Raw genomic sequence first — 23,512 nt, 5'->3', positions numbered from 1 at the left:
CAAGAGTTTTTTTATAGAAGAGAATGACGTTTCTTTGAGTTTTTTCGCTCAAGTTTCTGAAATTTGGATGTCCAAATAATGTTAGACCAGTATTTCAATTACAGTGTTATTTTGAAGGGAATTAAATCTGGAAACTGTTCATTTTTTTCTCCTTCCTTCTATTTTTGACTACAATTGGTTACAATATTCTTGCGATGACTTTTATAAGATATCTCAAAAATTTTTCTCAACAACGTTTAACATGTAGTAAGTATGTGGCCACATGATTGAACGGTTTCTCTCTCATTTTTCTTCTTTTTCAATACTGACATTATCTTTATAGGAGGTGGTGATGGTGAGACCAAAAAATCAACGATGACAAGAAGAAGGTGGCATAACATTCTACACGTGTATTTATCAATGTATCGTTTCATATACTGCAGTTCCTCTTTTGTTATTCGAATCTGTTTTTTGAAGACACCCGCAGCAAATAGTGAAGAGACGAAGAGAGAGAAGAAGCATGCAAAGAGGCAGTAGTTGAAAACATGGGTTCAGCAGAGAACATAGCATTCTCATGCTGTAACCCCAAAACCTGTTCTAGAAATATAAAAGAGTACTTCTAGAATTTTCAGATGTTCTGCGAACAACTTGAGTCATATAGTTCCGTTTTCAGAGCAATCAATCATGTTATGAAAGACAAACAACCACACATACAGGTTGGTTACTAGTAAGTGCATAACACACAAAACAGCGATAATGAAAAAGGAAGTGTTTATTCTTAAATTCCAGGACAGTTTCTTCAAACCAGTACTCCAAAAGTGAGTATGTTTATATTTTCTATCATATTCATTATTATTAGTTTCTGGTCCAAAACGCCTTCTTTGTGCTAGAAGTATACGAACCAAAACATGAATATGATTTCATCTCCTCAGAGATTCCCAATCGGTTTCTTACTACGTTTGTGGTCTGCAGAAGTCATAGTATGCTTTCAGGGTCAAAAATATCCGATTTAGAAAGATCAAGAAGCAATTCGAAAACATGGTTCCCATTTTCTCAACTAGTCACTTCTTATATCACTCACTACACTTCCTACCGTACGCACCGACTCGACTTTTCATGATGTTTTTTGTTGCATAACTCCTATCTCTTGTGTTCAAACTGTTAGTTGATAGGTATTTACTAGTCGGATCGGTGGAGAAGTTTCTCCACCTACCGTACTACTAGTGTCCTTGGCGAAGAGAAGATCAGTATTTCTGTTCTACGAAAAGACTCAATAACAACATTCCGAGTTGGGTTCTCATTGTTACAGACACTGCCCATGCGCTTTTCTTTCAAATGTCTTGTCTGGTCGTATTCTGACTTTCAAAGATGTTCAATTTCACAACAGTACTATCCAAACATCCAAACAGTAAAACACACTGACAAGAACACACTGTCACGAAAAACATTTAGATTCATGAGCCAGCAAAAACGAAAAACGCGTGTTAGTTTTGACGGCAACGTGAAGCAGAAGCCGCACCCTGAGAACACAAAGTTCGAGAGGGCTTTCTCACGCTTTCTCCCTGTTTACGTGTGTTTACACTATGACTGTTTGAATGGAAGAGAAAGCTTATCTGGAAACAGAATGGAAGTTTCGAGAAGCCGGCGTCATTCAAAGTTGCCAAAGTTCAAACGGAGAGTTCCAAATTTAGATTTGAATAGATGTCCTCGACCATTAAAAGTCAGGAGATACGGAAGATGTTGGAGGTCGACCACGATCCATCAACAGGAGTGAAACAAAAAAAGACGTTTTTCTAGAAGTGTCTTGATGAATGAATGACACTCGGGGTAGTAAAGGTCATGTTTTCGGTCAGAGTTTAGTAGTAAGAAAATAGTTGTTTCGAAAAATAACATTTTTCATGTCTCAAGGTAAGTAGCTAAATCCGGACGATGGGAACCTGAATGTCTCAAAGAACTGTTTGTTGGCAACGATTACGGTAGGTCCAGCGTTGGTCGGGAAGTGAAAACTGTGAAAACAAGATGCATACCGTTTGAATTCAATGAGGATGAAAGTAAGATTTGTGCGGAACAGGATAAGAATAACAATAAGCAAGAGAACTATTACGAAATTACTGTAAACATTGAGTCGAAGATTTGTCCGAGCGAAGATCATCTGACACATCTTTCAGATAAACCCCGTGAGAAGAAGAGTCCTTGTGAGATTTACGACTCTTCAGTCGTTGAAGACACAAACTATCCGTCGAACCATGAGATCAACTTCAAAAGGTGACGTAAGTCATGAAGCCACACGGACTATGACTACAATAAGCAGAACTTATGAAACGGCTACTAAGTTCAGTTTCTAGAAGTGATTCGTCGAATGGCTGACAAAACGCTTCATTCATTAAAGGAATCCGTTGTTTCAAAAGTCCAGCTTATGGGTCCAACCATGTTACACTCTCAACTGAAGCCTTGACCGCAAAATTGTTTTGGTCATTTTACTTCCGTACAATCGAGAACAATAGGTCTCAAAAATCACAGAATGCTTGAAACAAGTCAACATGAAAGCGATGACTATAACGATGATTACGGTCAGTTGTAGTACATAGTCTGTGTTCCGCATGACGGTTTGATAAAGAAGACACTGACTGAGGACGAAAATAGCCATTTGAAGCCTCCCGGAGAGAAAACGAGTGCATTATTTGTGTCTTTCTTATCCCATTTTAGTCAACTATCACGAGTCGAGTGAGTTTGAGCGCACCACGGAGATGTTTGTTTCCTACGGAAGGATCGAAACACATCTTCGACCTCGACGTGCCCCATCTTCAACATCTTCAACAGTTCTCACATCATCTTTATCTTTTTCGACCACTGCCTGCATCTTCAGAAAACTGCGTGCGACGCTGGCTTCTCCTCCACTCTAACCATACGGCGATCATTAGAGATACCATCCATCATCCGCCGAAACCCTCTACACTCCGACGGTGCTATTTCCTCTACATCTTCTTTAGTCGCCTTCATATCAGTTCCTATCAGTGGTGGCCGTGATGATATTTTTAGATTTATCAGTTTAGTCGACGTCCTCCTCACTTTGAAAGATAGGGGGTGGGGCGTCGGCTTCCTACGACTCGCGCACGCAGACAAGGAAGGGCGGTCTTGTTGAAAAAAAGGGCGGAGTTCTCTCGAACACATAAAAGTGGTCGATTTCTGAAGATCGACACGCAGTTTCGACTTGCGAGATCAAGCAATTGAATCTCACAAAAGCACCGCTTCAAAACATGAATTTTACTACCGTCGCCGCTATCGCTATAGTTATTGTCTTGGCACAAGGTAAGCACATTTACATATAATCACCACCTAGATAGTATAGTTAGTAACATGTTCATTGAACTCATGTTCTTCCTTATCTTTATTTTGTAATTTTTTGTTCTTATCATCTTATTGAAACAGTTGTCTAATTCTTGTTTTTTCAGCCAACCCTGTCCGAATTCGCCGTGAAGCCTCTGATCGCTATTGCATCAAGCACATCGAGCACTACAACAAGTACTGTGGAGATGAATCAGGACCAATCGAACGTGCTCTCTACGGAAAGGTCTCCAAATTCTGCCCAGCTTACGAAAAGCACTGCGCAGTTGGAAAGGCCGGACTCGTCGAGCTTCCAGACCTCGGAGCACCACTCGTGATGCCACCAATTCTTCCAAGAGGAAATGACTTCGCCAACCTCGATTTGCCAATTGCTGACGAGCGCAAGGCAGCTCATATCCACTCTTCCTCTTCTTCAAGAACTGCTCCACAGACAACTCGTCTCACCGCCGCCATCGTCGCCACCTGTACTCCAGAATGCGTTGCCACCCATTGTACCGATGAATGCAAGTGTGCTCACACTCATCCAAAGGTCCACCAAATGTGCAACCCACCATCGTCTGCTTCAATGGCCGCTACCTGCCAACGTTGGTACTCGAAGTGCACCATGTTCACTCCAGTCCAGTATTAATTTTCCCCTCTTTTTGTTGTTAATTTTGTAAATAGCAAAGCCGTTCCTATTTAAGGGGCCTTTAAGACATGCAATGTTTTTGCCTAGGTGAGACCTCTCCCCTTTCTAACCCTTGTTTTCTCTCTTTCTTTTCACCCCTCTTCACCCCAACATTGTTTTGAGCTCGCACCCTAGTGCAATTATTTAATTTTTTAATTGGCCCTCCTCCCGATTCGCTAAGCTATTTAAGATCTCGACATCTTGAATCGTGTACAAACTTTTGAAAGCTTTTAAAATAGCTAGATAACTGGTTAATCAGTTATCGCAGCGGATTGGAAGGAAATTATCGCTGGATAACTGATTAATATCTGCTTCCCCGTTTTTCATTTCTCAGCTTTGTGTCTTTGGTGTATTTACCTAAACCGTAAATTGTTAATTCAGTACTGTGTACCACTATGACAAATACAATACCAAATAATGAAATCATTCTTCAGTACTTGAATTATCAATTACTAATGAAGTTTAATAAAACTATTGAATCATTCATTTCTCTCTTTTTTGACATTTCACACGACAATAAGACAAATTGTTAAACACATACAGTAATCATGCGTATCTTCTAAAGAAGAGAATTAAGATCGTAGAAGAAAGTGATACATCTTTCCATCTACAAAAATAGATTGTGTGTGAAGGTATCGTACGATCAAACGCTTAACGAAAATCTCCGCTTCTTCCTTTTCCGTTCTTCATCTTCTCTATTCTTCCTTCGTCGCCGTCGCGGGCTTCTGATGTATGATTACGATAGAACGAGATTCGTAGATGAAGTTTCTTTTGATGAATGGCTCGCTCTTTGAAGACGTACACACATCGGAAAGATGAAGAAGAAGCAGTATTATCATCATATCATTTTCATTTTTCTGTCGCCTTGAACATGTTCTTCTCTCCTGCTTACAAAAATGTCAACACTTGTCCGCACAAACAATATTCTGCGAAAGAAACAAGGTGTGGCATGAGTACCAAGTTCCGAACAACTTTCGAAAGTCGGAGAATTCCGCAGGTGTTACTGTTTTTCACATTCTGAAACCGGAATCTCACTGCTACTACGAAAACAAGACGTTTACGTTTGATAAATGTCCGAATACTGTAGGAATGATATCAAAATAAGGCCAATAGGAAAAACGCACGGAACTGGGCGTAAGATTGCTGAATGAGTGACCGCCGATTCTCTTTCATGTCTACAGTATGCTTTCGGAATGATATATTAGAAATTAGCTCACTTCGCAGAAATGAATGTGAATAAAAATCAATGAGTTATCAGTAATTTTTCAGGTTCTGTTTGTCAAATCTTCAGCTGAAGTTGTAGACGTATTTGGAGCTTTGAGCAAAAGACAGCAAACCGCTAGAAGTAATATTTTCGCAGAAGAAAATGTTGTCATGTACTGAACTTTACCAGTTCTTTTTATTCAAAATTTTCTTGAAGAATTCAATTACAAACATATGTTTTTTTTTAAATATTTTTCTTGCTCCGATTCATTTTCAAATGCACAGTAATTTTTCCAAGGTTTCAAGCAAACTTTCTTTAAGGGCAATTCATTAATGTAAGCAACAAAATCAAAAGTAATCTAGTTTAACATATTTTCTATTGTTATTTCTATCTTTCATTATCACACACAGTAATTGTGAATATGTCAAACCACAAAGCCAATATCTGAAAAAAATCTTCAATTATTTTTTCAAACAGTTCAAAAGTTTCGCTCTTCCATGATTCCTGAAAACATTACAATCTCTGTTTTTATTTACTACAAATCCAAATTCAAGTCATATCGTATGTCGAGTCATCTAAAAACTGTATAGATATGAAAACAATCATCACTTCGTCTGAAATGTTTTCCAGGTATAAAAACATGTTGAAAAGTCAAGATTTATGATTTCATTCATAGAAAACTTATGAAAATTGTTTATGCACTCATGACAAAAACAACATTCTGGAATCTTTAAAGGTGTCGTGTTTTTGAAGTATCATTGTCAACATTATAAGTAACCGGTCAACTTCATGACGCACAAAGAAAAATAACGAGGGACCAATATCTTGATAAAGTTTGTAAAATCAAAATTCATTAATTCATTCTACTATTTCAAAATGTAAGATTTTTATTTCTTTCACGACCACGACGAGGAGAATTTCTATTAAAATGCACAGAAAAACTTCCGACGAGAAGTGATTTATGGCTCTTTCATGTCTCAAAACTCACTTCAGACTAATATTCGGGCGCGACTCCAAAATAATTTTCTTTTTTTCTTGGGAATCTGAATCGATTCATATAAAAAATCATACATTTCTCTCAACATCCTACTGTAGGTATTCTCTCCATTTTTAGAAATTTTTGTGTCAAATATTTCCTTTATTGGTCACAGTTCACGAAGCTCGCAAAAACCCAAATGTGTTTCTTAGCGGTTGCAATCTAAACACTTCAATTAGGACACTCAATGTTCACAGGTTTTTTCGTGTCGTTCAAAGTCACGTTCAAAGGTAAAACATACTGTTTGTCCTTCTAAAAGCGTTGTTATCTTAATGAATTTAACAGGTAATTAATTTCGAAGAAGGTCGTCTGATACTCGACAAATCGAACGATAGACTATTTGTGTCCTTCGAATGATCTTATGATTTTTAGTCTTGAAATCTGTACGTATTGAACAAGGCATGAGCACCGACAACAGTGGTATCGAATTACAAGAAGTTGCTTTTCCCCAGTGGGTGGTCTGATTGCACCCACTCATTGAGACTCCTTTATTTTTAGGTTTTTATTCATTAACGCACTTGAACAAATAAACAGTGTGAAGAAGCCGATGACCACTGTGTGAATCGAAGAGGAGGACGTGAGTGTCTGAAGAACAAAAATTAGAGCAAACGAATCGGTAAACGTAGTTAATTAACAGAGAAACACAAGTTGCTGAGGATGTCGAGACAGTCGGCGGGTGGCGGCGACTTGAGGTAAAACGAGAACGTGCTAACAATTTCGAAACAACCAAGTGACCATTTCAAAAAGCATCCACTTGCGAACCCGCTTTTGTATACTCGATTCATCTCCCCTTCCTTTTTCCGCGCCGCTACAGTACAAAACGTTTTGGTGCGCGAACTCAAGAAGTTGCTGGACAGCGGCTCTTTAAGTGGCTCTGACTGTGTTCCCTCAGTCACCGGGAGAGAAAAGGGGAGTGCTCTGGGAGCCCGCAGGAAGTCTTGAAAGATGGAAAAAGAGGAGAGACACCCACCGCAGGCGCTTGCCCAAACAAAGTCATATCCCAAACTCAAGTGTTGTTTCTGTGCTTTTGGAGATCTTGATGAGTCTACTGTCTCTTTATTGAGAATTGGGTAGCTTACTCTTATCTATTTTGGTTTGCTCAATTTGATGCCTACTTGATACTTTGTGCTCTATAGTAATAATTGAATGTCATCACCAGTTGGTTTCAAGTATTTCCATTTTTCTAATTTTTGCATACATTTTCAAAACAGATTTGTTTTAGATACTACGTTTGTTTCAAACAATGTCGGATTCAATAAATTTTGAAACAAGATAAGCACAAAATTATTGTTTCTAGTGTTTAACTATTACACTAGTTATACTGTTTTTATTTTTCCTGACAGTGGAAAACGCTCTCTCGGAGTAGTTCACAAATTTCTTATTGTCAACTATTATCTTGCTCATCCTCTCCTCACTCCAAAACCGGAAACACCTCGAAACAAATACACATGTTCCTCCTAATGCACCATATTCCGGTCGTCCACGCACTTTTCATTCATTTTTCTCAGTCCATCAAGTGCCCTCTCTTTCTTCCAATCTGCCAATTGTTCTGCCTTCTTTTCAAAACTCTTGTGTACACTGTTATCAATACCAATGCTCCGGCGGGGGTCGTTTCCATGACCTTAAACCGCGCGTCTTGTTTTGTCTTATGAGGTTTTTTATTGACTGACATACAACACATTACTGACCACCACACATGCGGCATATTCAAAAAATAAAAGGTGTATACACCAATAGATAGAGAGAAGAGAGATACTGGTTGCGCGTATCATGCACATCTACATTATTTCTGTGTATGTGTGCCGTTTTTTGCAAAGTCTCCAGATAATACCATAAGTAGAGATAGAGTCACTCGCGCGACATCCGGCTAGTCTGTTTATGTTTTCATAATACAATTTTACTGTTGAAACAAAATGGAGCTAGAAAACGGGTTTTCATCTGTAACATATTAAGAATACAACTAATGTTCTATAGAAAATTCATAGTTTTCTTTTCCAAATTTTCGCTACCAATTCTTCTTACCACTTTGCTATTCACAATTCTCAAATAGCTCTCCTAAACGGTCATTTGTCAATCGTTCAGCTCAATTCCACCTTTCCCTCACCTCAATTTTCTCATCAATCCTCGAAACCAATTCAAACGGAACTACTAAACTCTTTTTTCGCTTCTAAAATTTTGTTCGAATTCACTCGAAATGTAAATGTACATACACACATCAAATGGATATCCTCCAGTCCAATAGTTTTCCTCTTTCCGCATAACAGGACAAACACACTGTCCTTTTTTCGCTTCCATGTCGTTTTTTCCTTCTGGATGCGTGTCGGATAAAAGAGATGAACGTGAAAAAGGGCCGAATAACTAGTCATCGTGGAAAATCGTCTGCATATCTAGTCAACCCTCGTTTTCCGCCAAAACAGCACCAAATCCGTCAACGCGTGTGCGCGATCATCAGCTAGTTGACCCCAGGTTGGACACCGGATTGCCGTTGTCCCTTCTCCGTGATTGTCGTGCCAATCCGTCTCTCCACCCTCTTTTCCTTCTACCTCTTTCCTCTTCCGTTCTAATTACCTGCTTATTATCCGACAATACACCTGGCTCTCTAGGTCCTCTCTCGCAAAGCGCCGGTACAGAACAATCAAGCGGCAAACGACCTTTTTTCAACAATTCGACTAGCTGCCACCACACAACCACCACCAACAACTGTCATTTCCATTTGCATTCAACTCATCTCTCCTCGGATGATCCACTCATGAAATATCAACACTTTCTATTATTTTGTACCCTCGTTACAAATGGTAAGTAAGTACAAATTGAGATCGAAAAGAAGATAGGATGATGTCATTATATCGTAGTGGTCTCACGTTTTTCGTCCTTGTCTTGTCAATTGTAATAAGCGAATAGATAGATTTGTTCCATTTTCAATGATGATAGGTGTTACAATTAGTTGATAGAACCAAAACAACATTTTCGATTTGAAATGAGGAAGTTCAGATAAGTGAGTGTAATTTGATAAACGATAAATTTCTCAAAAACAGTTTTATAGTCTTTGGTTAAAAACTAACAAAATGAAACTAGAATTACTCTTCGGTTTTACCCATTCAGTACATCTTTCTCTTAGAGCTGACATTGAGAATCCATAGACATAGGCAACGAAAAGCCAATCCATCATTTTCATTAAGATGGATTAATACCGCTGGCTGTCAATTACAACGTTTTTATTCTTGCAGCACTATCTGACAGAGCGTGTAGCCGGAACACATGTCTCAACGGTGGAACTTGCACAGTAAATGATGAAACTCGAATGTTCCAGTGTGAATGTCCACAAGGGTTTAGCGGGTTATTATGTCAGGATAATTGTTCATTGCATTGTCTACATGGCAACTGCTTGAAAGGCACATTCGGCGAAGAAACTTGTCAGTGCACTGAAAGATGGATGGGATCGCTCTGCGATATTTTAGTTGCGGACGCTCAAAAGTGCTCACCGCAATGTGAAGAAGATGAAAGGTATACATGACCTCATCAGAAAACAAATGGTTGCTAGTTTTTATAGGTGCATAAAAGGAGCCGATGGATCATACTTTTGTCAGAACGGGAATACCACCAGTCTACCGCTGCCTCCTTGCGCAACATACACTTGTCAAAATAACGGTACTTGTGTAGCGGAGAACGTAAGTGCAAACATCACCGATATATATTATGAAAAAATGATTTGTTTTTTCTAGAACGAGGTTCAATGTAAATGTTCACCCGGGTTCCATGGAGATCATTGTGAAATTGAGGAAGATCTGTGCAAAGAAAATTTTTGTCAAAATGGAGCGGAATGTGAAAATTTGACGGGTGGTTACAATTGCGTTTGCTTGAAAGGATTTTCGGGTAATTAAAAAGAAAGTGGTGAATCAATCTTTTCAAATTTTTAGGCAAGTACTGTGAAGTTCAAGACAAAAAACAATGTACTTCGGATTACTGTCAAAACAACGGGCAATGCGTTTCTGATGGATCAAACTTGACTTGCCAATGTGCCAAAGGGTTTGAAGGAGACCTTTGTGAAATTAAAACTAAGGTTTGTATCAATCATTTTTCAATATTGTCAAGACACTTTTTAATTATTCCAGGTCAACGACCCGCTTATCGCTTGTACCTGCGAAAACCCGGCTCATGTTTGTTCACTCGTAAACGGGACGACTACGACCACGCAATGCGAATGTCCTTCAGGTTTTATGGTACGTACACCTGTGATAATCCTTGCGAACCGACATCGCCGTCGTTTCTTGTCCAATCTATCGTTTAATTGCAGGGTACCGACTGTAAGGAGTTGAAAACTCGTCCATGCGATCTTGAGCCATGTCTTAATGGGGGTCACTGCGTTGATGACGGTCAGAATCTGTTCACCTGCTTCTGTCTGCCTCATTGGACTGGTGTCTATTGTGGAGAGCCGGTGGAATGCTTGGTTAATGGGCAAGATTGTAAAAATGGTGGAAAATGTGTGTTCTCCCTGACTGCTACGATTTGTGATTGTCCAGAAGGGTTTAATGGAAGTAATTGTGAAATCAGCAGTTCCTATAGATCTCACCCAACATGCACCGACATTCGATGCCAGAACGGAGGTATCATTTTTAGTAAAATACTTAAGAATCAAATCTAGTTTTGTTTTTAGGAGTGTGTAAACTTGGAGCAGACTCTGAACCATACTGTGACTGTCCAGAAGGCTTCGATGCGCCATTTTGTGAACCAAAATCTGGTTGCATTGTCAACCCGTGCCAGAATGGAGGAACATGCCAGGATGCCGACGGTCAGTATTTCTGTCATTGCATTCAAGGATTTGCCGGAGTTCACTGTGAAGCATTGGAGGAACCATCTACACCAATTCCTACACTTGGAACATTCCCAACTTTCACGACTACTGGAATGCAGCAACTGGCAAATGCTGTGAGTTGCTTATTTTAAACTTTTGACTTTGTTCTCATTATAGGAAATGACATGCGAAGACTGTTTGAACTCTTCGAAATGTCTTGAAACAGAATCAGGACCAGTTTGTGTATGCCAAGAAGGATATTTTGGACAGAAATGTGATCAAAGACATAACGTAAATTTTACACTAGTTTAGCAAAATACAAACTTTCGAGTTTCAGAAATGTGCAAAAGTTACCTGCCCAGCAGGCCAATCTTGTTCCCAGATCGGAGATAAGATGAACATTACGGCCGAATGTGGATGTGAAATCGGGCACTTCGGACAAAAGTGTGAGATGGTGACATCGGCAACATTCACTGCAAAAAGTTTGTATATTCATCAGAGTTCCAAATTTTCGCTTGGGTATGTTTCTTATAAACTATCACAAGTCTTAATTTCAAATCTTCCAGAACTTCATCATTTGAAAATGTTGCGTATGAACTTGAATTTTCGTTCCGCACAACTGTCGAGAACACTCATTTAGCTAGCAGTGAAAACATACTTGGTGAAAAAATACTCTCAATTCAATTGATGTCAGGATATCTTGTTTTTAACATCACTGGAAATTTCATGACTCATTTACTGCCAATGAAAATCAACGATGCAAATTGGTATACTGTTTCCGTGAAAGGAGATAATGAAGTGAGTTTGAAGTTTTCTGAATTTTCCTGCAGCTAACTTCATTTTTGTTGTTTTCCAGAAAATCGAAATTGAAGTGCTCAATGAAAACGGTTTCAAACTTGTTCAAAAGACACTGAATGGACAGCTTGAAGTTTTTCTTACAAGATTCGGAAAGGTTTCCGGTGTTAACCACTTTATTGGCTGTATGGCTGATGTCCGTGTTGATGGGGAACTCATCATATTCACCGACAGCAAGAGAGCTATTGAAATTCGTAAGGGCTGCACACGAAGTGAACAATGTTCCAGAGCATACTGCCAGAATGATGGTAAGATTTGTTTATAATTTAAACGAGTTTTATCAGAAATTCAATCTCTCAGGAGTCTGTGTTGACCATTGGGAAAGTTCAAGTTGCAAGTGTAAACCACCGTTTCTTAAACCAAACTGCGCTTATTTCCTCCCTAAAACCACGTTTGGTCACTTGGATCAACCATCAATTGTGCATTTGAGGTATTTGTTGAACACGTAGTAGATTCAAACGGTTTTGTGAACATTCAGCACAAGCGAAACGGAAAACCACCTGCTCCGCAACCAAATCGAATTGAGTTTTCTAATGCGTTCCGAAAAACCCGATGCTGTTATGTTCTATATTGGCGAGAAGCACGACGCAGATGTTCTGACTAATTATCTCGTTGTGAAAATTGCTGGCGGTCTCATTTCGGGTGAGTCAACCAACCTGCTAAATAGATAATGAATATCCCTTTTATTATAGTCCGATACCGAACAGACGGTCGTAGAGAAATCGGATTCACCAGTAAAAACCGAGTTGATGACAATGAAGAGCACCATGTACAAATATTTGTGGACAAAAACAGACGACAGGTGTGTATCGTGTGAAACATCAGAATTCTTTTACAAACAACTAACCATTTAGATCATTATCGACGATTTGACTGAGTGTTCCGAACCAATTACCTCGCGCATGTCACAGGAATTTTATGTAGATGACATTGTGATTGGTGCATCAAACATAGTTGCAACAGACTCAGAATTCTACAAAGGTTATTTTCAAGATATTCAACTAAATCACAAATCAGTGGTCATACATCCAACTTCACTTACGATCGAGAAAATTGGAAAAATGGAGAAGACCCAGAATGTCATTGAAGGTGCTGTATCTGATCCGATGTGTAATAGCAATGTTTGCAAACACGGAGAATGTTCGGAAACATTCAATGATTTTGTATGTACCTGCTCTGATGGTTCCACTGGAAAACATTGCGACAAGATTGACTTCTGTAGAGAAGCCAAATGTATGAACGGATCAAAATGCGAAAACGCAGATAACGGCTACTATTGTAAGCGAATTTGTTTGATAGTTTGTTTTGCAATTTTTCATATTAAGGCGTTTTCCCAATAACAATATCCAATGGAAGCAAACTCAACTACAACTATGAATCGAAAATTTCACTGTCTCTTCCCAGTATTAGTTTTTCGATTAGGACACACACTCAGAATGGTCACATTTTCACGCTGGTAATAAAATTGGAGTATTTTGACTAATCTCCTATAATTTTTATTTAGAATGTGAGAAAATCTACTGTATCTGCATTCGTTTTCAAGAGACGTCTGGTTCTCATCAACAACTTAAATCAGAAGTTTGATACTGTAATTTCTGACGGAAAATGGCACACGATAGTGTTGCATCCATTCAAAGTCACAATAGACAAGAGGAGCTACAGTAAGATTTCTTATTTCTTGAAATGTTTTATATACTTTTTGTTTCAGTTTCAACAAGCCAACTGTTTCCATCTGAAAGCAAATCTGAAGCATCTTTGTTTATTGGAGAACAAGACAAAAATGTGATTTTTGCTTGCTTGGATAACTTTCAGCTTGGGAACTATCCAAAACTATCCTTTACTAAAACTAAAATCCCTTCGAATTCTGATGTTTGGACGCTGACGGAAAAGTCTTCTGTCGGCACTGGTTGTATCTCTTCAGAGCAATGCGGTTTGTTTTCCACTTGTTTGAATGGTGGCATTTGTAACGATATCTGGAACAAGGTATGTCACTTTTGATCTATCACCATTTCAACGTTGTGCCATATTTTCAGAGAAAGTGCACATGTCCAGCTGGCTTCACCGGGGAGAATTGTGAAGAAAATGTGAATGATTGCAAGTACATGGACTGCGGCAAAAACGGATACTGTTTGGATGGAATTGATGAAGCAAAATGTGTATGTAACAATGGATTTACTGGAGATCATTGTGAACACGCAAAGGATGAATGTGAAGGCATTGAATGTCATAATGGTGGAAAATGTGTGAAGAATGGAGAAAACATTACCTGTAAATGTGAACCACAATGGATGGGTGACCATTGCAACGTGACATATAGTACTAGCTGTAAAGATTCTCCATGCCAGAATTTTGGACAGTGTATGCAGAAAACAGATGTAAGTGAAATGTGAATAAATGATATCCTTAACCCCTGTTTGTTGTTTTAGGCAGCGTTTGAATGCAATTGTATGGATGGGTACTCGGGTCAGTTATGTGAAAAGCGAGATGTGAACGAGTGTAATCATTATGACTGTAACCGTGGTCATTGTGTTATGACTGTCAGCGGTCCTGCCTGTCAGTGTGAACTCGGCTACACTGGAAGATTCTGTGAAAAACTTCTCAACCAGTGTTCAAGTAATACATGTAGCTCGCGAGGCACTTGCTCTCCAGTTTGGAACAATACCATGTGTTCTTGCGACAATAACTGGAGAGGGTCCCATTGTCAATATCAAACAAACACATGTTTGGATTTCCCGTGTAACAACGATGGTGTGTGTAGAACAAATGAAGACAACTCCTTCTCTTGTGAATGTCAGAAGTTCTTCATGGGAACTAGATGTGAGATTGAGGGAAGCTGTTTGAAAGCGGATTGTGTTCATGGAGAATGTATTCAATTATCACCAGAAAGACACACATGTAGTTGCAATATTGGATATGAAGGAAATGCCTGTGATGTAAGATTTGTCTCGTTTTTTTAAAGATATAATATTAAACTACCGAGATAGATCAAATTATTAATTTCTTTGCAGAAACGAATTGACTACTGTAAAGCGGGACCATGTTTGAATGGTGCCACTTGTGAGAACAAGCTAACCGGATACAAATGCACTTGTGAAGTTGGATTTGAGGGAGCTGATTGTGAAGTTAACATTGACGAATGTGCTTTGGATTACTGTAAGAACGGTGCAAGGTGTAGAGATAAAATTAATGATTACGAGTGCGTCTGTGATGGTACAGGGTATGAAGGTAAGGTTTTTTGTCAAGAGTTTCACTTCAGAAAAATCTGATTTTTAAGGTCGAAACTGTACAACAGACATTAATGAATGTGAGAACCCCAATAACTGCATTAATGGAGAATGTTCCAACACACTTGGAGGGTACAAATGCGCTTGCAGAAATGGTATAGGGTTTTAATTCTTGAACTACCTCTAATTTGAAATATTTAGGATTCATCGGCCCTCGCTGTTCTATGAAAAACCCATGTACCGCACAAATGTCATCAAACAACATTTCCAGCGTCTCTTGTGTACACGGAAAATGTGTAAATCCTGTAGTTCATGTGAGTTTCCGTTTTATAATGAAGTGGAGCACACCATTTCATCAACCATAATTCTTTTTCAGATTGAAAAGAACCGCGAGGTGGCAAAATACGAGTGTGCGTGTGACCGAGGGTATACGGGACCGACGTGTTCACAAAGAGTAAGCAAATTATTTTATTTTTCTCATTTTATGAAAGTGAAGAAGAGAAAAAAGAAAAAAGGCGACGGCAAACGCTTTCTTCATTTATTTGTTTATAAAGAGACACTGAAGAGACTGAAAAAAGAAAGGAGCTGTCACAATTGATTCTCATGTATTCTTTTTCATTTCTTCCCACTCTCCGCTTGTTTCTTTTTGTTCAAGTTTTCTTCATTCCAGCTGCAATGATTTTTCAGCAAGCGTCATGCATTTCCTAACAATACTGTTCTCTATTTTCAGATCAAAGAATCTGCCATGTCTAACATCAGTTATTTGTTTGGACCAATTATAGCAGTCGTAATTGTGTTTGCTATACTTGGATGCCTTCTTCTTTTCTTTGTGATACGAGGCAACAATGCAATGCATGGACATTACAGTCCCAGTTCTCACGAATTCACACAAAATCGAATGGCGGTACGTTTTCTTTCTGTATTTTTTTCTAGTTTTGCACGTATTTGGAGCCTTGACTACAAAGTATAGTGTCTTCTGATTTCAGATGCCAACCGTCATCAAACTACCACCTCAGGAACGATTAATCTAAGCCTGGCCTATTTGCTCAACTTTCTCGTTGTATCTACTTAACTTATTTTCCCACATCACATCACAACATTTTCATTTCATGAATACGGGTTTGAATAGTGCTCTTAAAATTTTTTGTATGTATTGCTTCTTGTTTTTGCCATTTTTGCAATAAAACATTAAAAAATTATTATTCGGCTGACGTTGCACTGGTAGTCGCACTTGGAACAGTAGACGTGTAGGCAATAGATCCTGTAAATACGAATTCAGTGCCCGTTTATAATATGAGGGCTGGTAAACCTGAAGTGTTCATAGTATTGGTAGTAAAACTTCTTGCCGATTTTGCATTAGCAGATGCACTCGGAACATGAATAACATAACTGCTCATCAATCCAGAAGCGGAATCTGAAAAATAAAAATACGTACAACGGTACTCAAACTATTAGACAAAGTTGAACCTTTGGTAGCTGTGATCTGAGCAATTGTCTTGCTATCTGAAGTAGAAACTGTAGTTGAAACAAAATCTGCATTGCTAGCAATTGTCGTCATAGCAGGAGTTGTGATTTCACTGTCGGAGTTAGTATTAGTTGTATTAAAGGTTGAATTCACAGATAAACGAGATTTTTCTCTCAGAGAGCAATAAAATCTTTTTCCAGGCAGATCCAATGTCTTCTTATATTTTAGGTCACAGCAGTTTGGGTTTGGATAAAAACAGATTTTATCACCGGAACCACAACTTTGAGTTTCTACTGAATCTCCCCTAGAAAATATTTTGAATTAACCTTTCGCTGCTTTTCACTTTACTCACGTGCATATCGGTTCACTACACCCACTGACGGGAATGCAAGTTCTGGTACGGTTTTGTCTACCACAGAATCCACAGTTCAGAGAGCATTTCGACCAATCAGACCAAGCTTCATACGTGGAAGAACAGTCTGCTGCACGCTTGGTACGAGTGATTGTTGTTCTAAAAAATGATTATTGCAAGTATAAATTATTTCTCAACGTACCCATTAACATCCGGAATTGTTATGCAGTATAGAAGCAAAATTGAAAATAGAATACTTTTCATTTCAGCTACCTGGTTTCACCTAAAGAGAGGAATTGTGAAATGACCAAGAATTTGGGAAAGAAACGTATAAATGATGGCTTCTGAACAATTCTCAGAAAAGAGATGGGAAAGTGAGATTGTTCAGAGATGCTGTGAAATATTAGAAAAACTAAAAATGATAAATGAAACCGCTCTTTTTAAGTAAATCACTTTCTGAAAAAATCAAACCTTTTTCTTATGCTTTGATCGCCTTATGAAAACATGATCGTTTCCCCATTTTATCTTTTTTTCTTTTATTTATGTTCAAACTTTCACGAAGTAAGTGTTTGGTTTTCAACAGAACACATAAACTTCGATAACTTTTGAAGCTTTGATGTCTCTGATGTCGCTTTGAACTGTGTGAAGAACTGCACGTTGAACAAAAAAATCACTTTATTCTAATTCACAATAGAAACGTCTTTCTGCAATGTCCGCTTTCTTTTTGTAGGTATGTGGGCAGCACGACGGGCTTGGTGCCAAACAAATATCATTGGTGGTACTGCACGCTTGAGATTCAGTAGCATCTCCCCTGAAAAATGGAACGATAAAAGCAAAGCTGTCAAGTGGAACTCACGAGCAGGTCACATCAGTACATCCACTTACTGGAGCGCAAGTTCTGGTGCGAGTCTGAGTTCCGCAGAATCCGCAATCACTGTCACAACTTGTCCACTCAGACCAATCTCCAAAAGTAGAATCACACGCTGCTCTCTTGAAACGGAATGTGGCAACGATAGGAATACAAATAAGAAGAACAGCAAAACACAGTTTCATTTTGATCCAAATCATCGGTCCCCAACTGATTCTTGAAATAATTTTAGTGAACCTTTGCATTCTGTTTATATAGGGAATCACTTATATCCATTAATCTGCACAGTGAAACAATTTTAAGTCTTTTTTTTTTGAGATTATCTTATGGTCCGTATTAGTTTTGCATGACACCAATCATCAGATCATGCGTATTTATTGAACTTCATAAGGAGAGGTAATTTTTGAAGTAGTAGTTTGGATGGGTAACGGTCGCTGTAATTTAGGATTTTTTGAAAATTAGATGTCACTCTTAGACGAGCTCAACTGTGGATCAATATGATATTCAGTGTCTTGCGGATTTCCGCATTTGAAGTATTAAGGAAATGTTATATTACTTACGTAACGCCTATACTAGAATATCGTTAGAATTTTTTTCTCCTGTTGAAAAAGTTCAGATTCGAAGATAGGAAGCTATCCAGATTTATATGCAAATGTTTTAAGAAATTCAAAACGGACTACGTATTTTAATATGGTAAATTGAAAATATATGGATTTGAATCTTAGGAATATTGTCGCCTCATATGCGATATACTTTTTATTAACAAATCTGTAATCAGCAAGGAAATTTTATGTGAAAATTTTCTCTTCACCTATTTACTCATGAAAACTGTTTTCCCCTATCTGTATAGTCCATTGTAACTTAATCCCGGTTAAGATTCTGGAACTTTGCCAAAAAAAAATATAAGTGAAATTGAATAATTTTGAGTTGTTTGTGTTAGTTAACTTCTGAAATATTTCAGATGATTTATCTTTTTACTCAAGTGTACTCTGTGATAATTCTGCACTATTTTCTCAATATAATAGAGGTTTTTCATCAACCCGCAATATTTTTTTAACTGTGATGATGATAAATCCGATAATATGAAGTTCGGGAGAGTTACATTTGGTCTTTGATGTGGGAAAGTTTTTCCACGAAATAAAAAAAGTTGAATAATTTCAGTGTTTCTAAGTTTCATCTTATGTTTACGAATTTGTTTGATGCTGTGTCTGGAGTACATTTAAAATAAAATGTATTACTTCCGAAATATTTATTCATAAATTGTTTTCTATGGAAGACCACAATAGAAGCGTTTTGAGACGATATCAACTTTCTTTTTGTATCCATCGCAGCAAGAGACACTTGGAGCAATACACACTTTATCGGTATCACTGCATGACTCGGTTTCAGTATCGTCTCCTCTGAAAACAAGAAACATCGATAATGAACAGATGCGTTTGAGAGTTCAAACTCACGTGCAAGTGACCGCTGGGCATGCTGCAAGAAGATCACATTCTCTGGTACGTGTGTGTGTTCCACAGAATCCGCAGTCCTTGTCGCACACCGACCAGTCTGCCCATTCTTTCCAATCTGCTTCAAGTGGACAGTTGCAGACTTCTTTCTCAACACGGTCTCCGCTGTAAAAACTTTTTGTTTTTTTGGTTTAATAATAGAAGTTTATTACGTGCAGCCACTCATATCTGCTCCTGGCACGCAGACACGAGTACGTCCACGGTACGTAGCTCCTGGGCAGTTCTGAAATATTATAATCATTTTTAAGTATGTACTGTTTTAAACTTACCACACAAGTATCTCCCCATGCACCCCAAGTTGCCCACGTACCAGCAAGCGCAGTGGTGCACAAGAAGGTCAGAAAAATCACAACACTCTTCATCGTCTGTCCGAAAGAATCAGAATGAGCGTAAAACCGTTCTTGTCGAAGTTTAAATTATGAGTGTAATTTGGTGTTAATCCGGCTCGGATCGTACAAAAATCGCTTGAAACACCAAAGGATACAAAAAACCAATCAAATATTCTCGTGCACATAACCTGTTTCTAGGTTCAACTATGCAATTTAATACCGACACGTGCCAAAATCGCGACAAAATCCCGCGATAATTCGAGATTATGTGATAGAATGCACGTACCGAAAACGATCGTTTGAACTGAATGCACAAATGACTAGGAGGTGGGGTTTTAGAAGAGTGTAAAGGTTAGTTTTAATCTTGAATAGTGTTTGGTCATGACCGGTGATCTAGAGCCCAAATACCTTTATATATATGGTTCATTGTGCGATTGATCATTTCTCACAGATGGCGATCCTGGCGGCAGTTCTTGTTCTGACGTGCCTGAGTGGCACTCTTGCACAGAGTAAGTTTAGAATGTCAAATGAAAATTATCAACACTTTACAGCATTCGGTTGCGCAAATACCAAGATTAATGACCAGGCTAGAAAAATGTTCTGGGATGGTCACAATGATGCAAGAAGAAGTATGGCGAAAGGATTAGAGCCAAACAAGTGTGGTCTGCTGTCAGGTGGAAAGAATGTTTATGAATTGGTACTTAACTGCCATTGGTTAATACCATTTGCACACACTTTTATTTCAGAGATGGGATTGTGAACTGGAAGCCAAAGCTCAGGAGTGGGCTGACGGATGTCCATCTTCCTTCCAAACTTTTGATCCAACCTGGGGACAAAATATTATGACTTACACAGGATCTTTCCCAGACCCAGTCTCCACCGCCGCTTCGGCTGTTAGCTCTTGGTGGTCCCAAGTGAGAGCAGGAGGACTTACTGACCCGGACAACAAATACACTAGCAGCAGCATTTTTGCATTTTCAAACGTAAGCTAGGCTCACGGGTACAAACGAATATGGCTTTTTTTAAAGATGGCTAATGGAAAAGCAACTGCTATTGGTTGTGCTTATGCAATTTGTGGTGGAAATAAACTTTCTGTCAATTGTATCTACAACAAGATGTTAGTACCCTTTTGAGAAAAGTTAAACATATGAGAAATCATTTCAGCGGATACATGACGAACGCAATCATTTACGAGAAAGGAACTGCTTGTGCCGCTAATTCTGATTGTACAACATATGCCGACTCCACCTGCAAAAATGGACTCTGCTATCAAGCTCCTCCAGTTCCAGTTGTTGAGACCTTCACAATGTGTCCTGGAGTCACTGACCAGTCCGATCAAGCGAGACAAAAGTTCCTGGACACCCATAACAAGTTGAGATCAAGCCTTGCAAAGGGACTTGAGCCTGATGGAATTGCCGCTGGAGCCTTTGCGCCAATGGCCAAACAAATGACCAAAATGGTGAGAGAAAAACAGTCCCCAGGGCATTTGAAACATCAGTCGAAAGTTTTTATTTTAGAAATACGATTGTACCATTGAAGCGAATGCCAGAACATGGGCACAAGGATGTGTTTATGAACATTCCACATCTGCACAAAGACCAGGACTCGGAGAGAATCTTTACAAAATCAGTATCAACAACATGCCGAAACTCCAGACTGCTGAAGACTCTTCATTGGCTTGGTGGTCAGAGCTCAAAGATTTTGGAGTTGGATCTGATAACATTCTTACTGATGCTGTATGGGCGCGTGGAGTTGGCCATTACACCCAACAGGCATGGGAGGCTACAACTAAACTTGGATGCTTCGTTCAAAACTGTCCAACCTTTACTTATTCCGTTTGCCAGTATGGACCAGCGTGAGTCCAAACACTTTCTTGTCAGATTTCTATAGCATATTTGCAGAGGTAACTACATGAACCAGCTGATCTACACCAAGGGATCACCATGTACCGCTGACGCCGACTGTCCGGGAGCCCAAACGTGCAGTGTTGCCGAAGCCTTATGTGTTGTTCCATAGAAAAATTATGCAAAGATTTTGAATAAACGTGCAAAAACTTATGTTGAAATTCTGCACCTCCTCAAATGTTTCTTTCTTTCCATTCACTGCGCGTTTACAAAATGTCAAATGTCACTCGCTTGCTTCGTTTTTTGTTGGTTGCGTGTTTTTTGCAGTTAGAAATAAATACGCTTATATTATCAACATAATTTTACAACTTGTTACTTTTTGTTTTGCATGTGAAGTGGAGAGTAAAAAGGAAAACAATAGACAAATAGTGTTATCAGTTTTTTACTGAAGGAATTCTAAAAGTTTCATATTGGGAATGTAGAAATTTGGTTGAAAGTACATATTGAACACGATTTTCTTATCATTTTTTATTTCGTTTCAGATTACCTGATCAATTGCACGCTTCTGAAGCTTTAAAACCTTTTTTTACTTCATCTACATTGTTACAGAATACACTATTACAAATGTACACTCTCCCTCACTACTCGCAGTTTTATTCCTTTTTTCGCACGGTTTAGACTAGTTTGAAAACGACGCGCGCGGATGGAGACACTTTCTTCTAGAAAATCGTGGCAATTGATTTTTGTGTGTCCATCCGCCTGGTTACACTACTGACCTTACACTTTTTTGTTGATGACAATCTCTATTGTCTGTCAGTGACCACGAGGTCCTCTATATTCAATTTCCACCTTACAACTTGATAATCGATGAGAATTGAAACAAAAAATAGCGAAAGAGAAAAGTTTATATTTTTGCATTTGTAATACTCTCTTCTCGACCACAACGTCGACCGCAAACTCATATTCGTCTTCTACTTACGTTATTCTTCTCTCCTCGCATCATTTCATTAGTACTCGACAAACAAATGTCTGCGTCTCTCTTTTTTCTTGCATCCATCTGACCTTACCCACCTCATTGTATACGGCACAGAGGGAGAAGAGGAACAACCGATGGGAGGACATGTTGCAAATGCGCTCCACGGAACCCCTAAGAGAGGGAAACGCAGCTATCTCTCTTTCTTCTTTCATCTCGGATGGGTTCGCAGTAAAGTTGCTAACACTTGACATTGTTTTCCTCGTGTTTCACTCGTTTTTAATGATTTGATCCTTCTTTATCAGATTTTTATAGTTGTCGTTTCCCATTTATTGTAAATGGCAGTATTTGCATAGGGAAATGTCTATTTTTATGTGGAAAAGTAGAAAAAGTACGCAAATATCTTTAAGAAAAAATGATTCACAGCTGGAAAGGTTAAACTGAAATGCAAATAATGTAAATTTTGATGTAGCTCATTTTTATCGCAATTTCTATAAGTTTATACTCATCCCGGGTGACTTTCTCTTTCATTTTTCAAACAATCGGAGGGCCTCAAACACATGTTCATTCAAAAACGTCCGCTGTCGTTTCTCTCTCCATTATCCTCCCCCACAGATGCTATGGAGGTGTCGATATTCAATAGATTACCCTCATTTTATCGATCTTTCTCTCATTTTTCCATCTCTTTTTCTGAATATTCATTGTGCCCTTCTCTCGAAATAATTGTTTTTTTCTAACAAAAACGTCAACAAAAATTCAATTAATTTCAGGACTGAGGACATCGCCTCGACTCCTCCACACTAGGACTGCATCATGGGGAACGAACATTCGAAAGCAAATTTAAAAGGTAATTTTTTTAGTTTTTTTCCTTTTCAGGCATCGAAATCATCATAATCTCTCCCGCCTCCCGTATTCCCGTATATTGAGTGATTTTGTCAATAAAACACTCTAATTTTGAAGAAGAGAAACGGATCGTCTAAATGGTCTCTTGGTCAAAACAAAACAATTGAAGAGAAGGGATTCAGTCAACAAAGTACTCCTTTTTGTCAGCATTCTCTGTCTTATCAG

At 38.6% G+C, this 23,512-nt stretch overlaps 6 protein-coding genes across 6 annotated transcripts; 3 read left to right on the top strand and 3 right to left on the bottom strand.

Moving 5' to 3' along the window:
- Positions 1 to 3,236: 3,236 nt before the first annotated feature.
- GCK72_023421 (uncharacterized protein) lies at positions 3,237 to 3,952 on the top strand (the record flags this gene model as incomplete). The annotated part of the gene is made up of 2 exons (XM_003106604.2): positions 3,237 to 3,288; positions 3,432 to 3,952. The coding sequence occupies 2 exons, from the start codon at positions 3,237 to 3,239 to the stop codon at positions 3,950 to 3,952; spliced, it is 573 nt and encodes a 190-aa protein (XP_003106652.2).
- Positions 3,953 to 9,664: 5,712 nt separating this feature from the next.
- On the top strand, positions 9,665 to 16,133 carry GCK72_023420 (uncharacterized protein; the record flags this gene model as incomplete). Its single annotated transcript, XM_053735389.1, has 26 exons — positions 9,665 to 9,735; positions 9,782 to 9,899; positions 9,954 to 10,104; positions 10,149 to 10,291; positions 10,344 to 10,451; positions 10,526 to 10,835; positions 10,886 to 11,157; positions 11,201 to 11,314; positions 11,361 to 11,542; positions 11,590 to 11,821; positions 11,880 to 12,126; positions 12,179 to 12,308; positions 12,357 to 12,520; positions 12,571 to 12,680; positions 12,733 to 13,156; positions 13,204 to 13,334; positions 13,383 to 13,539; positions 13,587 to 13,861; positions 13,912 to 14,253; positions 14,305 to 14,811; positions 14,887 to 15,103; positions 15,153 to 15,257; positions 15,304 to 15,416; positions 15,479 to 15,556; positions 15,833 to 16,006; positions 16,089 to 16,133. The coding sequence occupies 26 exons, from the start codon at positions 9,665 to 9,667 to the stop codon at positions 16,131 to 16,133; spliced, it is 4,920 nt and encodes a 1,639-aa protein (XP_053578955.1).
- Positions 16,134 to 16,301: 168 nt separating this feature from the next.
- On the bottom strand, positions 16,302 to 17,183 carry GCK72_023419 (uncharacterized protein; the record flags this gene model as incomplete). The annotated part of the gene is made up of 5 exons (XM_053735388.1): positions 16,302 to 16,363; positions 16,412 to 16,516; positions 16,570 to 16,871; positions 16,920 to 17,078; positions 17,122 to 17,183. 5 exons carry the CDS (start codon positions 17,181 to 17,183, stop codon positions 16,302 to 16,304), a joined length of 690 nt encoding a protein of 229 aa, XP_053578954.1.
- Positions 17,184 to 17,594: 411 nt separating this feature from the next.
- GCK72_023418 (uncharacterized protein) lies at positions 17,595 to 18,032 on the bottom strand (the record flags this gene model as incomplete). The annotated part of the gene is made up of 2 exons (XM_003106714.2): positions 17,595 to 17,730; positions 17,776 to 18,032. The coding sequence occupies 2 exons, from the start codon at positions 18,030 to 18,032 to the stop codon at positions 17,595 to 17,597; spliced, it is 393 nt and encodes a 130-aa protein (XP_003106762.2).
- A 1,022-nt stretch (positions 18,033 to 19,054) lies between these two features.
- Positions 19,055 to 19,660, bottom strand: GCK72_023417 (uncharacterized protein; the record flags this gene model as incomplete). The annotated part of the gene is made up of 4 exons (XM_003106644.2): positions 19,055 to 19,187; positions 19,242 to 19,403; positions 19,451 to 19,521; positions 19,568 to 19,660. 4 exons carry the CDS (start codon positions 19,658 to 19,660, stop codon positions 19,055 to 19,057), a joined length of 459 nt encoding a protein of 152 aa, XP_003106692.2.
- A 418-nt stretch (positions 19,661 to 20,078) lies between these two features.
- GCK72_023416 (uncharacterized protein) lies at positions 20,079 to 21,643 on the top strand (the record flags this gene model as incomplete). Its single annotated transcript, XM_053735387.1, has 7 exons — positions 20,079 to 20,136; positions 20,179 to 20,324; positions 20,374 to 20,610; positions 20,656 to 20,744; positions 20,792 to 21,086; positions 21,145 to 21,482; positions 21,529 to 21,643. The coding sequence occupies 7 exons, from the start codon at positions 20,079 to 20,081 to the stop codon at positions 21,641 to 21,643; spliced, it is 1,278 nt and encodes a 425-aa protein (XP_053578953.1).
- Between the last annotated feature and the right edge of the window lie 1,869 nt (positions 21,644 to 23,512).

Source organism: Caenorhabditis remanei, chromosome X, assembly GCF_010183535.1.
Source record: "Caenorhabditis remanei strain PX506 chromosome X, whole genome shotgun sequence".
In the NCBI taxonomy this organism is placed as follows: domain Eukaryota; kingdom Metazoa; phylum Nematoda; class Chromadorea; order Rhabditida; family Rhabditidae; genus Caenorhabditis; species Caenorhabditis remanei.
This window is presented reverse-complemented; position numbering and strand designations above follow the sequence as displayed.